The sequence below is a fragment of the Asterias rubens genome, chromosome 20 (genome assembly GCF_902459465.1).
Source record: "Asterias rubens chromosome 20, eAstRub1.3, whole genome shotgun sequence".
NCBI classification, from domain to species: domain Eukaryota; kingdom Metazoa; phylum Echinodermata; class Asteroidea; order Forcipulatida; family Asteriidae; genus Asterias; species Asterias rubens.
Genome location: NC_047081.1, coordinates 8,425,140 through 8,449,378, shown reverse-complemented (window position 1 = coordinate 8,449,378; position 24,239 = coordinate 8,425,140). Strand labels below are relative to the sequence as shown.

At 38.2% G+C, this 24,239-nt stretch overlaps 2 protein-coding genes across 2 annotated transcripts; both read right to left on the bottom strand.

The window, feature by feature from the left end:
- Nucleotides 1-4,792: 4,792 nt before the first annotated feature.
- Nucleotides 4,793-11,747, bottom strand: LOC117303587. The gene is made up of 10 exons (XM_033787789.1): nt 11,735-11,747; nt 10,632-10,782; nt 9,985-10,039; nt 9,318-9,614; nt 8,695-8,758; nt 7,878-8,150; nt 7,202-7,468; nt 6,238-6,516; nt 5,344-5,604; nt 4,793-5,124 (listed from the first exon to the last, which is right to left on the bottom strand). The coding sequence occupies exons 2-10, from the start codon at nt 10,760-10,762 to the stop codon at nt 4,793-4,795; spliced, it is 1,959 nt and encodes a 652-aa protein (XP_033643680.1). The 5' UTR covers nt 10,763-10,782; nt 11,735-11,747.
- A 5,935-nt stretch (nt 11,748-17,682) lies between these two features.
- Nucleotides 17,683-24,239, bottom strand: LOC117303837 (chymotrypsin A-like). Its single transcript, XM_033788225.1, has 5 exons — nt 23,629-24,239; nt 22,178-22,271; nt 20,520-20,736; nt 19,326-19,597; nt 17,683-18,796 (listed from the first exon to the last, which is right to left on the bottom strand). Exons 1-5 carry the CDS (start codon nt 23,806-23,808, stop codon nt 18,423-18,425), a joined length of 1,137 nt encoding a protein of 378 aa, XP_033644116.1. The 5' UTR covers nt 23,809-24,239; the 3' UTR covers nt 17,683-18,422.

Genomic DNA, 24,239 nt, shown 5'->3' with positions numbered 1-24,239 from the left:
TGCCATATACACTGCTTGTTACTGGTATTTAGCTGTTGTTTACTTAGCATAACAATTGAGTGGAGTTTTGGCCGGTAAATTAGTTTTACTAGGCAAGGATTTTGTTGCTTAAGCAAAATTTTGTGCTTAAGCAGCTCTATGAAATTGGGCCCAGGCAATACTTTCTATGCTTAGCATTTTTTTTAAGAACATTTTTTTGACCTGGGACCAACTCTGACGATTTAGAATTGGTAAGTTGAAATCAAATTTACTTAGCAAGTTTTACAATGCAATTCAAGCACCTAACACAATGTGGAGACCAAACGTCAAAATGAAACTTTGTTTTTTTTCCATATTGGAAAAATGAATGAACTTGTGTAGCATAAATATTATAAGCATATCTTCGATAATCTATTTGTGATGTCTTTGATGTCTCAAAACATACTAATAATAAATACATTGATTCAATGTGCATATCTTGTGGGATGAATTTCATATTTTGGGATAAATTCTGTTGAATACCAATATAGAAAATGATATCACCTTCGGGTATTTTGGTCTTATTCACGACCCATTGTTACATAATTTGTACAGTAGCATTGTTCGTGTGAGTATTTAGAATAATAAAACGAAATTAATAATACAAAAATTCTAGAGAGAGAGAGAGAGGGTGTGGTTTTTTCTTTTCTTATTAAATGATTTTCCTTTGATTGAAGGGAAGTACAAAAATATTATCTTACTTTTGAACAAAAATTGTTACTGAACACGAACTTTAACCAATCTACAGACCGGTATTGATTGTAAATAAACGTTTATGAGAAATGGTATCAGAGAAAATGATGAACATAGTTTCGTTTACGAGTTTTTCAAAGAAATTTCTCTTTAGGTTTTGACACAACCCTAAATTCCTTCACTGAGGGCCGCTATCGTCACATGATGACGATTTTTTTGACATTTTCATTGTCTTAACCACGTTGTTAATACTTGTCAGCTCGTATTATTATGGCTTGATATCCTAAGATGGACCATGTCACACGTCCTAGAGGGGTTTCGATCAACAGGGGTCAAGTTTGGTTTAGGAGGGGCATGATAAAACTCTGCAAGCATCCATTGAGTTATTGCCAAAGGATACAAAGCGCCAGGTATTATTACTGCAATGAGTGGGGCGAATTTTGAGATATAAGACCTAATCCTTAAGCACCACGTAATGGTTTACAAGGTGCTGTGGCGCAATATGCTACCAATCCAGCCAGGAACACCGGGGCGAACCCCTTCTCTTTTCGATAAGTGCACTGGGTTCTTTTACATGCGTTTACACAACACATGGGAGCAACGCCGCTTTACGTCCCACCCGAAGGACGAAGCAATGGATATGTGTCTTGCTGAAGGACACAAGTGTCACGGCTGGGGAAAAGAAGGAGGGCGGGAAAAGAAGGAGAAGTGGTGTTTGAAACTTAACATGGTGTGAAGGATAAGAATAAACTAGGATAAGACCAAAACGGCCCTTTTCAGAGCCTACACTCCCTCAAAAGAGAATTATTACACGGTTGTACCCGCAAGTTTTTCTTAAGAAAGGGAAACAAAACAAAAAGAAGTATGTAAAACAACACGTTTTACACACAATGGAACAATCTGGACAGCATGTGTTGAAAACGAAACAACAGGGGCATTGCAAATTACAACAAAACAGATCGATCGCCGATTTTTACCGAAGATAAGAATACGGAGAATGAAGGGTTGAACTTAAAAAAAAAAAAAAAAAAAGCTGGACGACTTGTTTTCTAACTTTCTCGTGGATCATATTATTTTCTGCTTGTTGGTGAGAGATGATAATAATATAAACAGTATTGAGACGAAGTTACGAAATATTTAACCACTTTGTTGTAACACACGCAATGACCATCGTTGTTTATCTATAACTTGCTAACAAAAGTATTTATCATTCTTTCATCAAATTTATAAAATAATACAAAAACTGTGCTAAATCTTGATAATGTATATTTTATCAGTTGTTATCTTTGTGTACATTGTTACTCTGTACCATTTGTACTAAGAACAGTTATAATATTTGATTTAAAATTGTGATTTATTTGAGTGGATGTAGGTATCAGACGTATTTGATTTGGGGTCGCCGAAATCGGGCAAAAGTAGCTTCTATGCAAGGGAAGGGATTGCTCCAATATTACGTGAAAAAATTTTTGTCTTTTTTTGTCTTTTTTTTTAAAGGTAAGAGTCTAGTTTATTTGCTCTAGTTTTTAGATTTTTTAAATAACGACGAAGGTTTTGTTGCCCCAAGCTAAAAAACAAACAAACCATTGCATTGTTTTGTTTTCAGTTTCGTAGGAATATTGGGGCGTATTTCATGCAATAGATTGCAAAGCTACCGCTACAAACTGTTTATAAACGAGTTACATGTACATGTAATGATATCGACTTTCTTAACCTTCTGTTAATTAATTTCTGGCCATTTCTGGTAAAAATATTAAACTTTATATTGTATCGTGAACGATTTGCCTTAATCAGTATTTCCTAATATTCGGGTTGCCGTCGATTTTGTAATTTTGTTTTTGAGGTATAGCATTGAGTACTGCAAAAATCGGGTTGTTTAAATTGGCACCAGGGGTGTTGTCACATTAGATACCCAAGAGACAATCAAAATTAACATCACAGTTTGTTAAAATAACACCAATACTGGAGACAAATTTAAAAACTCACTCCGAGGTAGTGCAGTTAAAGGCAGTGGACACTATTGGTAATTACTCAAAATAATTATTAGCATAAATTATTACTTGGTAACGAGTAATGGGGAGAGGTTTATAGTATAAAACATTGTGAGAAACAGATCCCTCGGAAGTGGAGTAGTTTTCGAGAAAGAAGTAATTTTCCACGAATTTGATTTCGAGACCTGAGATTTAGAATTTGAGGTCTCGAAATCAAGCATCTGAAAGCATACAACTTCGTGTGACAAGGGTGTTACCGCATATACATTGATACCTCACCATGTAATGCCTCAATTCATAAACACTAATGTTATTGTGTTGGTAGTGTTTAACACTAAATTTTACATGGTGTAAATATTGACTATGTTCACAAGTACATGTATGTGACAACAATTTTAACACCCCACGTATGTCCAGTGAATCCAGTTTTATTTCTTTATTGTACATAATATCGTATTTTCACTTTCTTATAATGGCAGTGTATACACAACCATGATTAAAACACACAGATTGTCTCCAACAGAAATACAAATTCGATTTACCATAAAGTTAAGAATAAACTCGTTATTCAATCATCAGTGACAAAACTAGCGTCTGAGATACGTTGTACAAGATGATACAAACAATAACATTCAATAGGGGTTTCCAGTAAACCGATAAATTATTCCCGTTCTTACAAAAGATTACTACTTCTCAAAACAAAAAGTTGCAGAAAGTATATTCAGAGTTGATGATACAGCAATACAACACGAAGTTTCAACTCTTTTAAAATGCGTCAAACACCAGTGATTGATTCAGTGAAATTTAAAAAAATATGTGGGATAGTAAAAATACAAATCTCGAGTCTCGCTCTCAAATATGTTTTAGTTCGTGAAATAAAGTAAAGAGAAAGTCGGTGTTTCTTATTTTTAGATTTGAAATGAAAATCGTGTTTCACTGCAACAAGGGTGACGTGACTTAAAGGCACTGGACACTATTGGTAATTACAGTACTCAAAATAATTGTTAGCTTAAAACCTTACTTGGTATACGAACAACGGAGAGTTGTTGCTAGTATAACATATTGTGATAATTAGAAACGGCTCCCTCTGAAACAAAGAAGTTTTTGAGAAAGAAGTAATTTCTCACTAAAATATTTGACTTGAATAAGAAACGGAGGCATCTGAAAGCACAGCTTGTGCGACAAGGTTGTTTTTCTTCCATTATTCTCTCGCAACTTCACGACCAATTGAGGCCATTGTTATTTATGCATAATTATGTTGAGATACACCAAGTGACAATATTGGTCTTGACAAAAACCAAAGGTGTCCAGTGTCGTTAAAGTTGTACTACTAACGACCTTCAAGCTTTGGAAGACATTATTCGAATTTGTGAACCCTTCTATTTGAATTCAAATTATTTTATGCATTTCTATGGTATTCTTTCCTTGCATACTAATTAGGCATTGAATAAGAATTAAAACTATCACTTGAAATGTTGTATTTTTCCCTTTCGTTAATTACTGCTGACTATAAACATATGTTTTCTTTTGGACCATGGAAATTAATATATCTGTCAAATAAATGTAATTAAATTTTAGAGCAGTTTTACTGCAAAAAAAAAAAGAAGTTTACCATGCCTTCTAAAACTCCAAATTATTTTGCAACAGTCTTGTTTATGTACTTGTGCCATAATCAATATTGTTATTTGTCAAAGGTACCAGTCTATTTGATTACAGACGGGTTGACTATGGTTCTGACTGTCGAAGCAATGGCACTGTGGTCTAGCCATAGGTTCCACCCGAGGCCTACTGTTCCGTCGGCCATTTTGAATATTTGCACTGAATAAAAATAACAAGCGCACGTGAAGCATGTTGCCAGGGCACAATTTCATAACTGAACAAAATTTGTTTGCTAAGCAAAAAAAATGAGTGGGGGCACCAATCACAACAGTGTTAACTTAATGGAATGTTTGCTGGTAACCTGTTTTTACTAAGAAATGTTTTCCTGTGTTTAGCAAGTGTTTGTGCTTACAGGCTTTACGAAATTGGGTCAAGGGTGTTATCAAACTATCTTTGATAAAATGTTCATTTAATCAAAAAGGCGGGATTTTTTTCTATACATCCTCTAGCCGAATCGTTGTGCAATAAAACTGTGACCTGGACACATCGAGTAGCATGAGGGCGGCCTTTTGAAATCCGCAAGCAATCAGCCTGTTGACCATGGCGCCTGCCGTCTTAAACACACCCCTGTCTCGACACAGCCTGAAAGCCCTTGCCATCTGGTCACATGGATCTCTCTGCTGTCTCTTGATTAACTCCACGGTACGTTTGTCCAGACCTTGGGTGATGTTAGATGGAATATTCTGGACGACAGAGGGCCACTCGTGGGCTCGGCTCACGTGGATCCAACTTGTGACGTACTTTAGGCAGAAGTCACACATTGCACCTGTGTATATACAAAAAGATATCAGTATTGCTATTGCTGTTCTGTTTCCAAATATTTAGCGTTAACAATCGTTCAACAGCCGTCGAGGTATTGTACGTCCACCTTTAGAAATGTTATTCACCTGGATATAAAATGGAATCTGTATTACTACTGCTGTTCTGTTTCTTAATAACTAGCGTTAACAATCATAAAACAGCCGTAGAGGTATAATAGACCAACCTTTAGAAATATTCACGGATCCCATCTTGTCCACATCCTTCCCGAGCGCGCCCAATCCGGAGGATTCAAGAGCCTTCAGCAGCTCCGTGTGTGACGCATATTTACCGCGTGTCTCCTTCCACCGCACGAGTAATCTGAAGCCCAATTCGGCTACAAAGTCGCCACTGTATTGGATCATCATGGGTGTGGTATCAACGCGGAGTTTGTCAGCCAGCGGTTGCATCATGTCGTTCTCAATGTGCTTTGCCGCGAAATGGAAACCTGTGAGAGGGAACAATAGCAAAATTGAGTAAGAATTAATGGTGAGGCAATCAATATATCAAACATCTCAAACCGACTGACAAACGAACCAACTGACTGGGGAGGTAGTGCTTTCTGCTCTACCAGCCAGGTTTCGGACTGATGATACCCAAGACTACATCCGTATGTACTGTAACCAACTGACTGACCAACCCAACCCACTAACCATCTCACCAACCAGTTAACTAGTCTCCAACCATCCAATGAATCAATCAGCACACCGACTGACCAACCAACCAACTGACTGACCAACCCTACCCACTAACCACTAACCAACCAGTTAACTAGTCTCCAACCAACCAATGGATCAATTAGCAATTGGCCTACTCATTATTCAATTAAATTCAATTCAACATTTATTTCAGTAATACCCTCACATGACAATTTTTTTAAATAATATTAACAGTGACAGTTGTTAAAAGTGGCCAACATAAACAAAATTATAGGGGGAAACTAAGGATTGGCCTTGGCGTATGTACCCTATACCTATTGACAGACTAACACCGAATTTAAGACTCACAAAGACAAAGACAAAGACAAAGACAAGGGACAACAAGGACAGACGAACACATGTAGCTGTACCAACAATCTTACGTTTATCTTTGACTAATTCCTCGTCCAGTATATCAGCATTCAGACGGAGTCCCACCGTGTCCATATGATCCATCAACTCGTCAAATCTGGCTCCAGTCCCTTCACCATCACTGTCCCGCCACTGAACCAGTGCGTTCAACATGAACATTTTCTTGTTGAAGTCTTGGCCGTGTTCTCTGGTGATTCCTTCTATTTGCTCTTCGGCCAGTCCCAGTGTGCGAACGAGTCGGTAGATGGTTTCCCGACTAGCGTCTTTTGTGATGATGCGAAGAAGAACGACTGGAGAGAAAAGATATTTTATGAAAAAGAGTCAGCGATACATAATTATTATGTCATAATAATTGTCAATTTTGATATTTGTGACAATGACTAAATCAAGCTATAGTCGAAACGTTGAGACCAATCTAAGGGCCATGACACACGAGGCAATTGTTTACAGGCAACCAGTTCCAGGCAATCTCCAAGACGGAATATGAACATGTTAATTTTAAAATAATTTCCAAAGGACAGTAAAAATAGAGTTAGAAAAATGTATGTTGTACAACCAAAAGTGTTCTTATTTTTTTACATGCAGTATTGGTTGTGGCCTCCATGTTGGCAGTAAATGTTGCCCTATGTATCCCTTCGATTCACTAAAGCTATTAGTTGTCCCGGCCGATTTTCTATACCTTCCACCCAGGGTGTAGTTACAAAGCAGGAAAGCTCTTTTTAGCACAGAGAAGTCTCCCGAATTGCGAAAAATCTACGCGGCAGAAGAATAAACATAGCAAGACAAGCTCCCAAGAGAACAGAGAAACGTTGGAGATATTGGTATTCTCGCAAACCAAATGTACATTTTGATACCTCACCATGTAATGCATCAAATCCAAAATGTTTGTTTCGTTCACGCCTCTCCAAAGTTCTTGTCATGGATATTAAAATTAAACATTATACTCAATAATCGTTATTATGCAAATTTTCTTACCGTCACGTGCGTCCACCGAACTAATGAGCGTACATCTCTCTGCCTCCAATTCCATTCCGCACTTGCGCATTGCTCGCAACAACTTAGAATGGGACGCCCTCTTGCGAATCGTATCGAACGAGTCTTCCCGCCATCTGTATAAAATCTGGAATTTATGATCGTTCAGTTCGTCTACGTAGTTTTGGCGGGATTCTTCTAAGTCAACCTTGATGACGTCAGCAAGGGGTTGAAGGTCACCAGGGAGTGCCTTACCGACCGATTTTAAACCTGAAATAAAACATGGGATATCATCCTTATTGTAATAGTTCATCCATTTTTATAACTTACATTTTTTTTCAATATGTGTCTGACTATGCTTAAAGAGTGAAACGTGACAAAATGTTTTTTAAAAAGACATGCACAAGGTATAACCCTGAGAGAGTTAAAAGAAAAGCCGTATTATACATATTTTTCGAACATTGAACAGTTGTTTTAAAAAGATTGAAAATCGAGTTGGTCGAGTTGGTAAGAAACTGCTCTATAATGCAAAGGTCCTTGGTTAAAATCCCACCTGTGATTTTGATCACAGAACTTGGGACAGTACTGAGTACAACATCGGGGTAAGGGTAAAAAAAAAACATTAAAAAAACCATACAAGTTTAGTCTATATAGGAATAAACATAAGTTGGATACTTACGCTCATTGGTCAACAAGTTCCTATTTAGATTATTTGCCGCTGACGTCATCTTGACAGCTCTAAAGGCATCAATGAGCTTCGTGAACGTAGCCTCCTCTCCGTTCGTTAACATCCATTTTTCCAAGACGGCGTATCGCTGTTCGTCGAAATCGCGATGGTGCGGCAGGAGACTGAGGTTAAGAATCTCGACCTCCGAGAGACCGAAAAGGTGCATGGCGAGAGGGACGACGAAGTTCTTGGGGATGTCTTTGGAAACAGTTCGGAGGACAACGTCTGAGGACAATTGAAACAATAGGATGTTTATACAAAATAATGCGTTTTTGCCCGTACACTGTGTAAGTAACGTAGTTTTTGAGAGAGGGTACTCAATATATATATTTGGTTTGCGGTATTAAACTACGTGTATATCTACTTGCCAGGTAGAGTTTGTTCTTTAGAGAACTGTACTGTTGTTACTACTACCGCGGAGTAGATTTATCGGGTTTTTGTGGGAGACTTCTCAGTTCTGAAAAGAACTGTCCTGCTTATTATGGATTTTCTCACTCAAATATTAAAAGACTTCAGGCCTGAAGTATTTTATTGTGCACATGAAAGCACACACATTGTACAAGAAGAGTTTGTTTTATGTCACTATTCTCTTGCAACTTCGCCGATCAGTTGAGTCCAAATTTTCCCAGATTTGTTATTGTATGCATATGTTGGAATACACCGAGTGGGAACACTGGTCTTTGAGAATATTACCAAATAGTGTCCAGTGCCTTGTATAGTGTAGAATTATTGTAATAAAAACAGAAAGGCTGGTGGGTATAAAGATTACCTTTAATAACTTCTTCATCTGTAAAACTGTCTTGTATTTCTGGAGGGGCGGGGTGCTCTCTTTCCTGCAAAGATGGGAATGATTGAAACGAACATTGAACAATAAACCACAAGGGAAACTGATTGGGTAAACTAATAAAATAAAATAAAAACACTGTGTTCAGATTTCGGAACAGCGAACAAAAAAAGTCAAAACAAATCAAAGCACATATATTATTTATAAAACTTTAAGTAAACACAAACCTTTAATAATAATTGTTTTTTATTCGTGTTGTATTTTATTTTAGCCAAAACAAACAACAAACAGGACACAGGGGATGCATAGCGCTGGAAAGGGATATCATAAGACCCCCACCCCCCCCCCCCCCCAAAAAAAAGGGGGGCGGTCAGAGAAACAGAAAATATCTATGCAGACAAGAATGGTCTCGAGTTTGTTTATTTCTACATTTTTTTTTAAGGAGTTTAAGACCAGTCGAATTTCGCACAGGAATATGATGTTTCATATTCCGTATAGCCGAGGGGCAGAGACAAAGACAAACCGGTCATAAGAAAAAGCCTAGTTTGCACAAAGTATTGTAAACCAAAACGGCCGACAGACAAACAGACACAGAAACCCCATCTTACCTTCGGTATGACCAACTTTGATGACGACACCACACTACCCAGAATGCTCTCCAGGTTGTTCAGCGTGAACTGTCTCCCGCTTCCCTTATTAATCGTCCCGGCATGCACCGTGAGACGATGCAAGAGAACCTTGCCTGCGTACTCGGGCTGGAAACGCCCCCTGTAAACGCCCTCAACGAAGAAATCTCTCCGGTTGGCCCGATTGCGAATCCACCGGAGTTGGAGTCTGTCCTTTCGGTAGCTTTTATCCCCGAATGTGTTGACCTCTAAATCGCCAACAAGACGAATGTAAAACGTCTGACAAGAAAACGAAGAAAGACTGTTAAAGGCACTGGACACCTTTGGTAAATCGTCAATACCAACATAATTATGCATAAAATAACAACTCTGTGAACAATAATTTTGGACTCGATTGGTCATCGAAGTTACAAGAGAGTGAAATGCGTAAAGAAATATTCTCTTTCAAAAAAAACTAGGTTACTTCAGAGGGAGCTGTTTCTCAAAAGCTGTTTCTCACAATGTTTTTTTTACTATCAACATTGTTCGTTACCAAGTAAGTTTTTATGCTCACAATTATTTCGAGTAACTACCAAAGGTGTCCACTGCCTTCAAGATTTGTTCAAGTTGATTATTTACACAAAGACAAGGACAACACGTTTTGACTTACTTCCCCAGTCATCGCTTGGAACGGCTCAGTTCGGGTTGATTCGCATAATTTATACCTAGAAAAATAAAACAAACATTTCAATTAGAAATCAAATCAAACCATTATCAGATCTGACTAAGCTGGGTACAAAACCATCATACTTAACCATAATCATGTTCTCATAGAATTGACAATGTTTCTTTGTTATTTTGAACTTTCAAATGCTTTGTTTATTTCTAAAATGTGTTTCCCTTCTTGCTTGCTTGTTTTTATGTATTATATTTATGTACATAAAGGATTACTCTTTTGGATAGTGATTCGGTTCGCTTTTGGGTAATCCCTAGGCTTTATCCATGTACGCTTTCTCCAGAAGACGATCAGAGCATACTGATCGAAACGTCGAGTTGAAACCAACGGTTCTTTTCAGAACTACCCCAACTCTTTTACATATTTATAGTCATTGCATGGTGTTACCGCAAACCTTTCCAAACCCTATAAGCTCTGTTTGTTCTTTGTATTTTGGTGTGTCTCTAATGTTTTCGTAATGTTTTTATACATTTCTAGTTTTTGTTGCTGTGTGTTTTTGATGTTTTTAAAGCCTGAATGAATGAATAAATAAATAAATAAATAAATATATAAATTGTTTGAATATTTTCTATTTGACTGACCCGCTTTCCACCATGTATTCCTTTAGGTCATCCAATCCATCCTGCTTGACAAGATGGGCCACTATCTCAGTCGGATCCTCTTGCCGCTGATGGACCACGAAGAACACTTGATCCCCCTTTGGTTGAGGCATGGTGACGCCGGGATACCAGACTAGAATACAAAACACAAACATGTTATTTTCATTTCAAAGAAAATAGTCGATAGTCAATAGTCAATAGTTAGTTTTTATTTTGACACACTATTTTATATATACATTGTACACACATATAAACAGTGAAATTCACTTTGGTTTGCGAATCTAAAACATTAAAATTACAAGAATACTCTATACACTGAAACCACGTAAAGGCTACACAATAAAAAAAATAAACATTAATATTATGCGCACATTGTGCAAAGAAGCTGCAGTCCCACAGAAAACATTACCCTCAAACACATAAACAAAGTAACAACATTCAACCACTTATTTCAGATGTTTAGGCCTGCTGGACTTAAATAACGTCAATTTATTAATTGTATGACCAAAATATTGTTCGACACCACAGAAAACAGTCGTACAATTCCTTTTCCTTCTACGTTATTTTTTTCGTTTACCAATTTGAAAACTTGCTTTTTGTCGCAGCTTTCTTGATATTTGTTTCTCAACCTATGGTTTATTTGAAAGACTGATAGAATAGAGTTATTTTCTGTCTCTTTCTCTCACGATTGCATATTATTTGTTGTTTATTCTAAATCATCACAAAACGAAACCGCGAATCTTTTCGTGGTGTCCGTTGCTAGGGCGTTGCTAGGTAGGGTTGTATGGGGTTTGCGAATGCAAAACGTCACCAACTCACCCATAGGTTTTACCCTCAACAAGTGACAGATACAAACTAGAGCAATAAATATTCACAATTTCATGTTGTAAAAGTAACATCAGTTTTAAGTCAAATCAAACACATGTTTGAAGGGATGGAATGCAGGGTAGTTTACGCAGTGCATGCTGCAGGAAATAGCGTGTCGGTGTATGTGTTAACGTCAAACTGTGAAATGCCTTCACACACAGTTTATATAAAGACTACAAAATTCCTTTTAACACACGAGATAATCAAAATTCTCTTACCACCGTCTGAAGAAGCTGGATTGATGGTCTTCACGTGTGTATCATCCACTTCAAGACACCTCAGTTTACTTCAAGATGTGTTTCTGTTTCTTATTGAGGAGTTTGGATGTCACCACGGCACCCCCTTCTCTCTGTCCTGTGACCTCGGGGTCATGTTTACTTATTCATCTCAAAGCATCGTGTTGGAGAAACACAATAAGGAATCACAAAGGATGATACGTAAAGACGTCTTATTGAGGAGCGACTCTAAACAGATTACATGCTTTGTGGTTACGCTTGCTTTGTCCAAGTTAATTCGGTAGACTTTACCATGTCGGTTAATCTCGTTTCTCCAGAAGACGATCAGAGCATACTGATAGCATGGAGGTAGAAATTCTACCTCCATGCTGATAGCAACGTCCAGTTGTAACCAACTTTTTTTTCCAGAACCACCCAAACTCACGGTGTTACCGCAAACCTTTCGACCATGCAAAGTTTCAAATCAACTAATCTCTTTTACAAGACCTGCTACTATGATAACAGAGGATACAACATCGGACAGTCTTTAAAAACTACACCTTCACAATATTTTAAGTTCGTTTACTCTAAAAAACACACGTTCAGAATTCAGTCAGCGCATCAGCAGTTAATGTATTTATATTTATTTACTTATTTATAAACAGATTTGCTTTGTGACTCCTATGCTTGCACTGTCCAAGTTAATTCAGTTAGACTTTACCACGTCGGACAATCTCTTTCACAAGAACGAGTATTATAACAGACCCACAACATCAGCCTAACTTTAAAAACTACACCTTCACAACAATCCAAGTTCGGTCACTTTACAAAAAAATATGTACTTAAAGTCACCTAGAAATAGAATTTGTTTTCTTTCAAACATAAGAGTATATGCTTACGAACAATACAACAATTTGTTTAGTAATTGTTTGTCACGATTTATATGTTTAAAAAATATATATAAAGTTGTTTGGGAGGCTGACTCCGCCTACCCCTTTTGTGACGTCAATCGAGGCAGACTTTGCCTGCAATGCGTATAGTAAACACACGTGCAAAGTACATGTATGTCAAAGTCGTGAGTTGGTACATTTCAAAAAGTGTTTTGCATTCAGCAGCAATACACCCGGTCGGCATTGCCGGACATAAAACTATTTTTAATTTTTTTGAAACGTACAAACTCACGACTTGGTCCGTACATGTACTTTGCAATTGTGTTTACTCTACGCATTACAGGCAAAGTCTGCCTCGATTGACGTCACGAACAGCGCCCTCTCGGGTAGGGGTCTACTCTTAAATTTGTAAATAACATAAGAACTGATTTTTAAAAACCTTAGTTAACTGTTCATTCACATTCCACTCATCAAAACACATATTTTACTGACAAAAGCTTTATTTTGAGAAAATACCACTTCCAGGTGACTTTAATTCAGTTAGTGCATCAGCAGTTTATGTATATTTTGTATAACTATTTATTTATTTATTTATTCATTCTTTTATCTGAGAAATCAGAATTAGGCACTTGGCTGTTGCCAACCAAAAGGACATATAAAATGCAACAACAAAATAGTTAATAGCCTGACGATTTGACCCAGCAGAGTCTTTCTTGTGTTTATTCATTTCTAATTTTATAGTTGGATAGAAGAAAATCCCTCGTCGTTTAACAATTATTATTGCTGACTGATTCTTGAAATCGAAAGTGATCATAGCGCCCTCTTCGACGCAAAATATTGCATATGCTTAAATAATCATCATTCGTAGCAGTCACCCTTGGGGATGACACCCCGACGAAAACCCGTCTCGGTTGTTTTTACTATGAGCTCATTGCCAACGTTACCGCTAACCTTCCTCAGGAATTCATTTCAAATAATTTATTTGTCCATTTAAAAGATAAAATGACATATTTACATGGGGGGGATCGTCAGAACATTGAAAAAAGCTCAAAAACAGAGCACTACAAAATCCCTAGTTTGTTTATTTATTGGGATGTTTGTTTGGGGGTGTTTGTTTGTTTGTTTGTTTGTTTGTTTGTTTGTTTGTTCGTTTGTTTGTTTGTTTGTTTAGATGATCTTCCCGCCAAGAGAACTCAGCAAACTCCCCACAAGAAGATAGAAAATATTGTGATTCAGTAACTAGACGACAATAGGGCCTACTTATTCTAGTCATTGAGAAATCAGCTTAGTAGGATTCGAACCTACAACATTGTGATTGTTTGTTTGTTTAGATGATGTTCCCGCCAAGAGAACTCAGCAAACTCCCCAAAAGGGGATACAACAAAATATTGTGATTCAGTAACTAGACGACAATAGGGCCTACTTTTTCTAGACATTGTGAAATGGGCTTGGTAGGATTCGAACCTACAACCTTGTGATTGCAAGTCCTGTAGTCTAACCACGATGGACCACGGTGACATCTTTCTGAGAGGTTACGATGACATTTATTTTTAAATTTATCAGCCGTCGATTTCACAAAGAGTTAGGACTCGTCTTATCTCGAGTTATGACGTGTAACTCTTCCTAACTTAGGATTAATCTTAAGGTCTGCATGCTACAGTGCAGGGTTGGGAAGGGGGTTTGTGAAATCGACGGCAGGTTTGGGACTCCCCTAAGTCATAAGATTAATCTTAAGTTAGGAAGAGTTTTGTGAAATCGACGGCTGATCGTCCATAGACCGAGGGAAATAACTTACAAATACCAGCAAGGTAAACAAAGCAGAAGCAACAACATACAAAAACCACGGAAGTGTGGTTGTGTGTTTCTCGTTCCATTTTACAGTCAACCTATAGGCATTATGTCATAGGGAATTACCCGGTAATAGACCACCGATATGTTTAGGTATTTATGTTTTCGTTTCGTACAATCATCAAGGAAATTTAAATGTTTTCCCGGTCGTGATGGGACAGAAAAGCAGCCCATTTTACTTCCATGCATTCTTAAAGGCAATGGACACTATTGGTTATTACTCAAAATAATTATTAGCATAAAACCTTTCTTGGTGACGAGTAATGGGGAGAGAATGATGGTATAAAACATTGTGAGAAACGGCACCCTCTGAAGTGCTATAGTTTTCGTAAAAGAAGAAATTTTCCACGAATTTGATTTCGAGACCTCAGATTTAGTACTTGAGGTCTTGAAATCAACCATCTAAACGCACGCAACTTCGTGTTATAAGGGTGTTTTTTCTTTCATTATTATCTCGCAAGTTCGATGACCGATTGAGCTCAAATTTTCACAGGTTTGTTATTTATGCATTTGTTGAGATACACCAACTGTGAAGGCTAGTCTTTGAAAATTACCAACATTGTCTTTAACGATTGTTTCCTTTTTAGTTGAACCGTCAATCAACTTACTTTGAGGCTTGCGAAATGATGATTAATTCAATTTTTAATAAGGCGTGCCTCGTGTCAGATATATGCACATTTTTACCGCGGCTGCTTGGAGGCTTTAAAAAAAGCAACAAAGTTTCTGTCAAAGGAAATTTCTCCTCTCACTAACCTCACAATAAGTTACACAAATACAGTGGACAACGAAAAGATATATGTAAATGTTATATTCTCAAGGAAATAAATAATTACTTTTAGTTCCGTTTTTATTCCTGTCTGTTTTTTGTTAACAGAGTATCGGTAAAACAAAACTTCGTCATCTGTTATAAATAATATTGAGCAAAGTAGTTATAAATATGTATCATCACTCAGTGAAGACAAACACTCTGGAATAATTATATTACTGCAGCAAAACAAAATGATTGTTATGTACACAATGCTATGCAAATTCACTGCCGCAGTTTTAAAAAGGTGTTTTTCGCGATTACTCTGATATTGAGTGTCAAACCGAGGCAAATGAAGTGTCTGGACCAATGTATGGTATAGCTTAAAGACACTAGACACCATTGGTAATTGTCCAAGACCAGTCTTCTCACTTGGTCATATGCATAAAAGAAAAAACCTGTAAAAATTATGAGCTCAATTGGTCGTTGAAGTTGGGAGATAATAATGAAAGAAAAAAACCCAATTGTCACACGAAGTTGTGAGTATTTTCAGATGCTTGATTTCGAGACCTCAAAATCTTATTCTGAGGTCTCGAAATCAAATTCGTGGAAAACTACTTCTTTCTCGAAAACTACGTTGCTTCAGAGGGAGCCGTTTCTCACAATGTTTTATACTATCAACCTCTGCCCATTACTCGTTACCAAGTACGGTTTTATGCTAATTGTTACTTTGAGTAATTACCAATAGTGTCCAGTGTCGTTAAGAGAGATTCTGATGGTTTACCTAAACAAACATAGTTTCTGTGACCGAGACTTTCTCTTTATACACAAATATAGACACGGTATACTCAACCAATAATACATTATTTTAGTTTCCTTTTTACATGTCTGTATTTTGTTTCACAGAGTATCGGTAAAAGAAACTTCGTCATCTGTTATAAATAATATTGAGTAAAAGAGTTATAAATATAATATCATTGATGGACTCTAATTACTCAGTAATGGTAAAATATTAAATATTACTGCAGCAAAAACGAAATGATTTGAGTTATGTAAACGGAAGCGAAAAGTGTCCCATTGCAAAATAAAGTCACCCGAACACATTGATGATGCTCCCGTTTGGAAAACTTAAATAATTATTGTTAAGTCATAGGACTCTGATATTCAGCAGGAAATGATTGGAAACTTGTTGTCTTTTACTTTTCCACACAGATGACCCCTTTTGTATAGTCTGACTCATTCACTACTTACTTTGTTCTCTCAATCTTTATCACCGTTGATTTAGTCTTTTAGGGAATCCAACATCTTGTGGTTAAACCTTCCCTCAATCACCCCCTTGTCCCTAGACTTGAATCAAGTCAAATAGTTTTCTGGTAATGGTACAGGATTGGGATTTGAATCAAGTCTACCCTGTCCCCTTCTCCATTAGTCATCCTTTGCTTTTTCTTTCCCTTTAAAATGTCTTTACACTTGACTGCTGTAAACCTGTTTGCGTGAGTTGAGTTATAGCCATCAAGAAAGACCCTACTAGGTCTGACACTTCAGTCCATTAACATTGTTTGCTCTTAAACTGAAATAATGTCATAGTCATGAGATATTGATATTTATTATCTGAAACTCTAAACTGAGTCCCACTGCAGCGACAACTAAAAACGATCACGACGCAAAGAGAACGGATTATATTGGTTGAATTGCTCCACGCAGAATACGCCCTCGCTCATTCACCAATCGAGGGCGTGCTTTGTTAACGTACTCGTTTTCGTTCTGGTTGTCGGGGCATGTGCGGGCCTTTCCCCATAGCTGCAGTTTGGAAATAATAAAATCCCTTCTCAAAGTCTCACGTCTGTCACTGACCACAAACCAAATCCCAAACGGCCCAGCCCTCAATACATACTGGAAATCAAAATCCAAAAGGCAAACATGATTTGATGACTTCAAGATGAAGCTTCATCTGGCAAACACATCTCAAAATGCCAAAATCTGTGTCAGGTTTAATAAACACCGGATAGAGGTTTAAAGGGTCTGGGTACTTTTTGTAGGACACAGAACACAATTTCCAAAGGTTTACATTAAACTTATACGGTTAGAAGATAATGATGGCCGAAAGCTTCCCTTAAAGGCAATGGATACTATTGGTAATTACTCAAAATAATTATCAGCATAAAATCTCACTTGGTAAACGAGTAATGGGCAGAGGTTGATAGTATAAAACACTGTGAGAAGCGGCTCCCTCTGAAGTGATGTAGTTTTCGAGAACGAAGTAATTTTCCACAAATTTAATTTCAAGACCTAAATTTTAGAATTTGAGGTCTCGAAATCAAGCATCTGAAAGCACACAACTTCGTGTGACAAGGGTGTTTTTCTTGTTTCATTATTATCTCGCAAATTCGACGACCAATTGAGCTCAAATGTTCACAGGTTTGTTATTTTATGCATATGTTGAGATACACCAAGTGAGAAGACTGGTCTTTGACAATTACCAATAGTGTCCAGTGTCTTTAAGGTAAATCTGTGAATATTTTGTTTTGTGCTACAAACAGTACATCAATCCTTTAAATCAAACATTTATTACCAGGTGCTTTATATCAGTTTGTTTGAATGTGGGAAATGTTCCAGAAGCAAATCTCTTCCGCAAACAGGACGTGATAATAAATATTCCTGGAAACTTGGATTCCTATTTTGCTCTACGGGGTACACAGCTCAATGGAAACCCACTGCAGCTTCCCGATCTGCCCACATCGCAGCGGGAATGCTTTTAAATATCATACAAATAATGTTTTGAATGCAATAACGGCAGCCATAACGGTTAATAGTATATAAACATTATTTACACATAATAGTTATTTCAGTTCATAAAGCTTTCATCGATGTTTACAAAATAATATAAGGCTTAGAGGCTGATAAATATGGAGAGATATGTGTTATGTACATAATTTTACAGTTTTTTTTATACAGTAATAATTAAATAAAAAGTGAGGTAGCACATGACGTCATAGGTCATGACCCGGAGTTGTTTCAAAAACAAAACAGCTGCCCATCTCATGGTGAAAACGTTTACCAGCGATATATAACTGGTGTTCGGTGACTGTCACCATGACACACAAAATAATGTCAATTCTTACTGAAAACATTTGTTTGAATTGTCCTTGGCAAACATTGGTTATAAAAGCCATAGCTGAACCCTTTGGCTTAACCATGACCCTTGACCTCAATGACGTGGTACCCTCCTCGTTCGACACTTCTTAAGGTCAATCTGTTTCTGGATCCACTTCCGGTATCGCTCCACCTTGGTGTAGACACCAGGCACGGCGTCAGTCGGCGACGGGTTGCAGAAGGTGTTCCTACCCCACGAGGTCACACCGACCAGCTTCCACCTCCCGTCGTTCTGCTGGCAGACCAGCGGACCACCGCTGTCGCCCTTGCAGGTATCCGAGCGCCAGTCTCCCTCCATGTAGCCGGCGCAGACCATGCGCTTGGTGATGAAACTACCGTAGGCATTCTGGCAGTCGTCGTGGCTGAGAAGGGGCAGTCTTGCTTGGTTTAGGGTGCTGGGACGACGACCGGACCCGTAGTTCGAAAAATCTGAAGAGTGGAGTAGAAGTATAAGACTACAATTAGGACAGACGTAGAACTAAAACAGTCTTAATTAGTGGTTTGTAATCCCGAGGAACAGTGCATAATTGAAAAGTTTCAACAACAACAAAAATGAATAAATATATAGTAATAAAACTGTAACTCACACAACAAGTCAGTTTTTTGAGAAGATTGAATTTGAGTATAGGAACTAATGTTTAGAGAGGCCCTACTCCTCCGATCCTGCAGAACTTGGACGTAAACATTATGACGGGGTCACTCAAGTTTCAAGGAAGAACTCAACACTCAACTGACTGGAACTCAATACAGTTTCTTCTTGTTTGGGGGATTAATTTGGACCGCAACCCAAGTGTGTTGAAAGAGAAAACCCAAAACAGAGAGAGGTCTAAACAAACTCACCCAGAAAGTAAACAAACAAAATACAAAGAGCAAACATATCTAATGGGTCGACGAAATCAAGTAAAAAGATTTCATCGATTTCCCCGAGACTTAAACAAATAATTAAAAGTTGACTAACTTGTGTAGCCCCACCCGGTGACGTAGCAGGTATCTCCCGCCTGAAACTCGTTCTTCTCCGGCATGCAAGCCGGCATGACGTAGTCATTGATGACGACATCGTGATCAGGTGACGTCTTGAGTTTAATGACTGCGATGTCGTTGACGTAGGGGACGCCCTTGATGTAGTGCCGATGGACGTGGATGCAGTCGATGCGGAATTCTTGTTCCGTGCCCTCATGTTTTGAGCGATCGTGCTCGCCGAGAAGAATTCCGACATTGTCCTCGTTGCGTCTGTTTGGAAAGAAGAAACCGTAATGTGAGCAAATAGTCTTAATGATCTTTAAGATGTTGTTTGATGATAATTAGGAGGAGGAGGAAGTTGTAGAAGATGCTGATGAAGTTGTATAAGATGTTTGTGTGGTCTTAATGAGGCGAAATGATGAATGTTGAAGATTGAACATACTTATGAACAGGGTGTTTATTTGGATGCAGTTAATTGAGATAATAAGTATGAGATAGTTGTTGTTAGGGTTGTGAAGTGCGGTAGAATGGCGGGGGAAGAAGATGGGCATAATGATGATGAAGATTGGACTGAAGATGTTTTATTGTTTGTCTTTATCAGGCAAGAGGATTGATGTTGAAGATTGAAGATGTTGATGAAGGTGTTTATTTTGATGGATTAGAGTGCTGTAAGATCGCGTGGGAAGAGGATGGGCATGATGATGATGAAGAAGATGTTCTTGTTGTCTTAATGAGGTAAGAGGATGGATGCTGAAGATTAATGATGGTTGTGAATGGGAGGATGAAGATGATGAGGTAAAGATAAGCAAATAACGTCAGCCACTCTAAAAAGAATAGACAAGTGTGTGTAACTTTGCTGTATGAAACTGCCGAGTGCAAATGTTGTGTACAATTTGGCCAATATGTATGTTTGTAAAATGACCGCTTTTGTTGTAGGCCTACCCTCAACTTGTTTAATAGTTAAAGGTATTATTGTACCCCAAACTGTGTAGGAATTCAGGTAATAGCTGAACACCGAGGCTCAAATCACTCAGAGGTAAAACAAAACGTTTTAAAGGCCTCAAGCAATGTAACTTTTGCACAATAAGTGGTATGAAGTAACTGAAAATTAGATAAATTGCTCCCTCCACATGGAAATGTTTTCCCATTATGCAAATACCATAACCCCAGCGATGTTCGAAATGAAACTCACCTTTCGTTATCGAAGCAGTGCGCAGCCGTGACAATATGCTCTCGACCAATCAACGTTCCCCCACAGAACGGCTCTCGTGACGTCACATTGAGTAAGGCAACCTGCCACGGCCATCTCTCCATAGCCTCGATTCCAGCCACGACTTTGGCAAACCTTGCTCTGGGCATGTCTTGTGGGGGCGGGCTGTAAGGTTTCATACCACATCTCTCTGATTTAACTGTGGTTAAAAAAAGAAAAAGAAAAAAAAAAGACAAGAATGTGTTAATTTAATGGTGTGTGTGAGAACATCGAACTATGAGTTGTTGAACCCTTAAATTAATTCGATGTCACGTTGTTTATGCTATAGGCAAAACTATAATTGAAGAAGCCAAAGGTCGTTGAAATATAAAGCGAAGCCGTTGTCTACGGTAGTGGCAACGGCTAAAGCTACCCTAACAACAGGTAATTGGAGCTCCATCATTAGCCGAAGACTCTGCGACAGAGTCCGAATTAGCGGCTTACAGCTACGGCTATGGCTTGATTTCCGCTTCACCATGCGTTAAACTACTGGTAGTCCTTAGCAACAGCCGTAGCCGTAGCTGTAGACGCCAATTCGGATATGGCCCTCCTCAAACATGGCTTTGTTGGGGAACCATATCAACAGTGTGGCCCCACTTTCTAGACAAAATTTAAGCATGGATATAGCACTTGTGCATTGGGAACCACGCACAGACGCCACAACGTAATGATAGTTTATTGTTTGTCGACGAATTGGTTCTGCACGCATTTATGCCACCTGGTTCCAATTCATAAAGCCTGTAAGCACAACAACTTGCTAAGCACAGACAATTGATTAACAGAAACAGGTTACAAGCCAAAACTACGTTACGTTTACATTGTTGTGACTGGTGCCCCACTCCGTTTTTATGAAATTGGGCCCAGAATGTTTGTTTGTATAATATGTTCAACTTACAAGAACAAGTCAAACAACGGAGCCCCAGAAGTGCCATGCTAATTATCCAGATAAGGAGATAATCTCACTTAATTTCTTGTTTAAGTCGAATAAGCAAGATAAGTTATCTCATAATCCGGATGAGTGGTATAATGGCATGTCAGGGACTCCGTACAAACAAATAATTATAATAATAGTACAACATTGTGTAAAACACCACCAATTTATTCCGAGGTGATGAACAATTTGTTTTTCTCAAAAAAAAGCATACACTACAAGTTACTTAGATAATCAGAGTATAGAGAAAGGTTTGCAATTAAAGGCACTGGACACTATTGGTAATTACTCAAAAAATAATGTTACCATAAAAACTTACTTTGTAACGAGCAATGGAGAGCTTTTGATAGTATAAAACATTGTGAGAAACAGCTCCCTCTGAAGTAACGTAGTTTTTGAGAAAGAGGTAATTCCACACTCAAATATCAAAAGGCTTCAAGCCTGTGGCCTTTTATTAGGCATCTGAAAGCACACAAAATGTGCGCAACAGGTGTTTTTTTCTTCTTGATTATTCTCTTGCAACTTCGATGACCAATTGAGTCCAAAATGTTTACAGATTTGTTGTTTTATGCATACGTTAGGATACACCAAGTGAGAATACTAATCTTAGACAATTACCAAAGGTGTCCAGTGTCTTTAAGAAGAGATTTGCAAACTTAAAAAAACGTACCTGATGTTTTAATTCCAATCAAGACTTCCTCCTCGTCGGTGATGACGTCAAACATTGTGTCCATTCTTCCAGGAAACTTCTTCTCTTTAAGCGTCTTCATGTAAAATAGAGAGAGGGAGGAAAAATAATAGAGACCGCATCTTTGTTATCGTCAGAAATTTACAAACTTTGTTTAACCACAGGTGTTTAAACAACCCAGGGGAGCTAGGGGGGGGGTATATATTAATGATCCAATAAACAAAAATGTTACATTTTCCCGAAGTTGAAGACGAGAGTAAAAACAAATTGTTTTGTTTGTCAATCTCGTACTTTGAACCCCCTTTTGACATTCCAGTCTTGATTTGGCCACCCTAGCAACCGACTACAGATAAATAAATAGGCTATCATAAATATTTGTAGGCCACTGTCATTTTAAAATCTGTACTGCTTTTGGTACAAGGTCAACGAATCTACACCATCGCGAAGATAATGAAAGGTAGTCAAATATTTTTGTCGGGTGGTATAAACGGTTCATAAGTAGGTCTAGGCCCCCACTGCCCCCCCCCCCCATAAAGGAGTACAAAAGACAACTCTGTGGTGCAAAAAACAGTGTGGGTGGACTGGAAGATAAGCTAAAACCAAACACCGTTCCACAACTAAAATCACACTACAACATATTAAAAACACATTCCATTCACGGTCAACAGAGAAATAATGACAAAGATTTGAAAAGACTTTCAAGAGCCTGGAATTCATAAATAACGCAAAGGAACAAAATATTAGGCCTCGATTATCTTCGTATTGTCCCCCCCCCCCCCCCCCCCCCCCCCAGTGTGAAACGCAAGCCCGATCTATTCAAGGAACTGGACACCTTTGGTAATTGTCGAAGACCAGTTTTCTCACTTGGTGTATCCAAAAATAATGCCGAAAATAAAAAATCTGTGGAAATTGACTCAATTTGGCCATCGAAGATATAAGAAAAAAACAACATTGTTGTACAAATTTGTGTGCTTTTTCAGATGCCTAATAAAATGCTTCATGCATGAGGTCTTAATATTTGAGTGAGAAATTACCTCTTTCTCATACGTTACTTCTGAGGGAGCAGTTTCTCACAATGTGTTATACTACTAACAGCTCTCCATTGCTAATTACCAAGTATGAGTTTGTAAAATGGTTTGTATGAAAACAATTACTTTGAGTAATTATCAATAGTGTCCATCGAACAACGAGTTAGAGATACCAGACTATTCTCCCCATTCAGCCTCGTTTTAGACACATGAGTTTGGTTACATACACAAAATGTCTGTCATGTGAAGTAAAACTCCATAATAGACGGCTATATTAGATACAATCATGGAGGTAGATTTCTACCTCCATGGTACATTTAACTTCTATCAAAAAGAAAAATATATAGGCCTATTTAAATAAGACCCGAGAGTGAGAATTCGAAGAACAAAGAAATATTCCCCTACCTCTTGTGATCGTTGTTTGGCAATCATCTCAGCTTGAAGCCGATATGACTTCTTGATTTTAACAGCTCGTCCATTTGCGCCCACGATGCAGCACCCGAGTAAAGCAATAAGAACGAAGGACACAGCAACCGCTCCACATGGTGCGAACATGGTCGATTTCCTCACCGGCCTAAACATCATCTCAGTTTCCCCCGGCCTCGCGGCTTCCTAGACCCCGTAACAACAGTCCCTCAATCACGGTCACTGTAAAAACTGACTTCCTAAATCCGTGGGTTTATAATTATCGTTATCAATAAGGCCAACTTTACTTGATAACTCCAAAACACAACACTGATTTAATCGCTGACACGACCATAGAACAGCGACCAGCTTATAACATCTCCTACTACTGTCCATTCATCACGTATGCTAATGACGTGTGATTATGATCATAATCGAAACACTATGAAACAATAACAGTCATTGTTTACGATCCCACCTCCCTTTCAAATTGGTGACGAGAGAGAGAGCAGTAAACTTACACACAGGCGCGGGTTTGTCCCCCGAATCTCAACTGCTGTGTATAAACATAGAGTAAGGGTATAAACAACTCACACAACGTGAATGGCAGA

Bases quoted from the DNA above. Each gene is read 5' to 3' on its own strand.
- LOC117303837 (XM_033788225.1), bottom strand. From the start codon at position 23,808: ATGATGTTTAGGCCGGTGAGGAAATCGACCATGTTCGCACCATGTGGA. The intron at 22,272-23,628 runs GTAGGGGAATAT...TTTTACATGAAG, and splicing joins CCAAACAACGATCACAAGAG to ACGCTTAAAGAGAAGAAGTT. The intron at 18,797-19,325 runs GTTAGTCAACTT...TCCACTCTTCAG, and splicing joins CACCGGGTGGGGCTACACAA to ATTTTTCGAACTACGGGTCC.
- LOC117303587 (XM_033787789.1), bottom strand. From the start codon at position 10,762: ATGCCTCAACCAAAGGGGGATCAAGTGTTCTTCGTGGTCCATCAGCGG. The intron at 8,759-9,317 runs GTAAGATGGGGT...CCATCTTTGCAG, and splicing joins CAAAGTTGGTCATACCGAAG to GAAAGAGAGCACCCCGCCCC. The intron at 5,125-5,343 runs GTTGGTCTATTA...GTATATACACAG, and splicing joins ATCCGTGAATATTTCTAAAG to GTGCAATGTGTGACTTCTGC.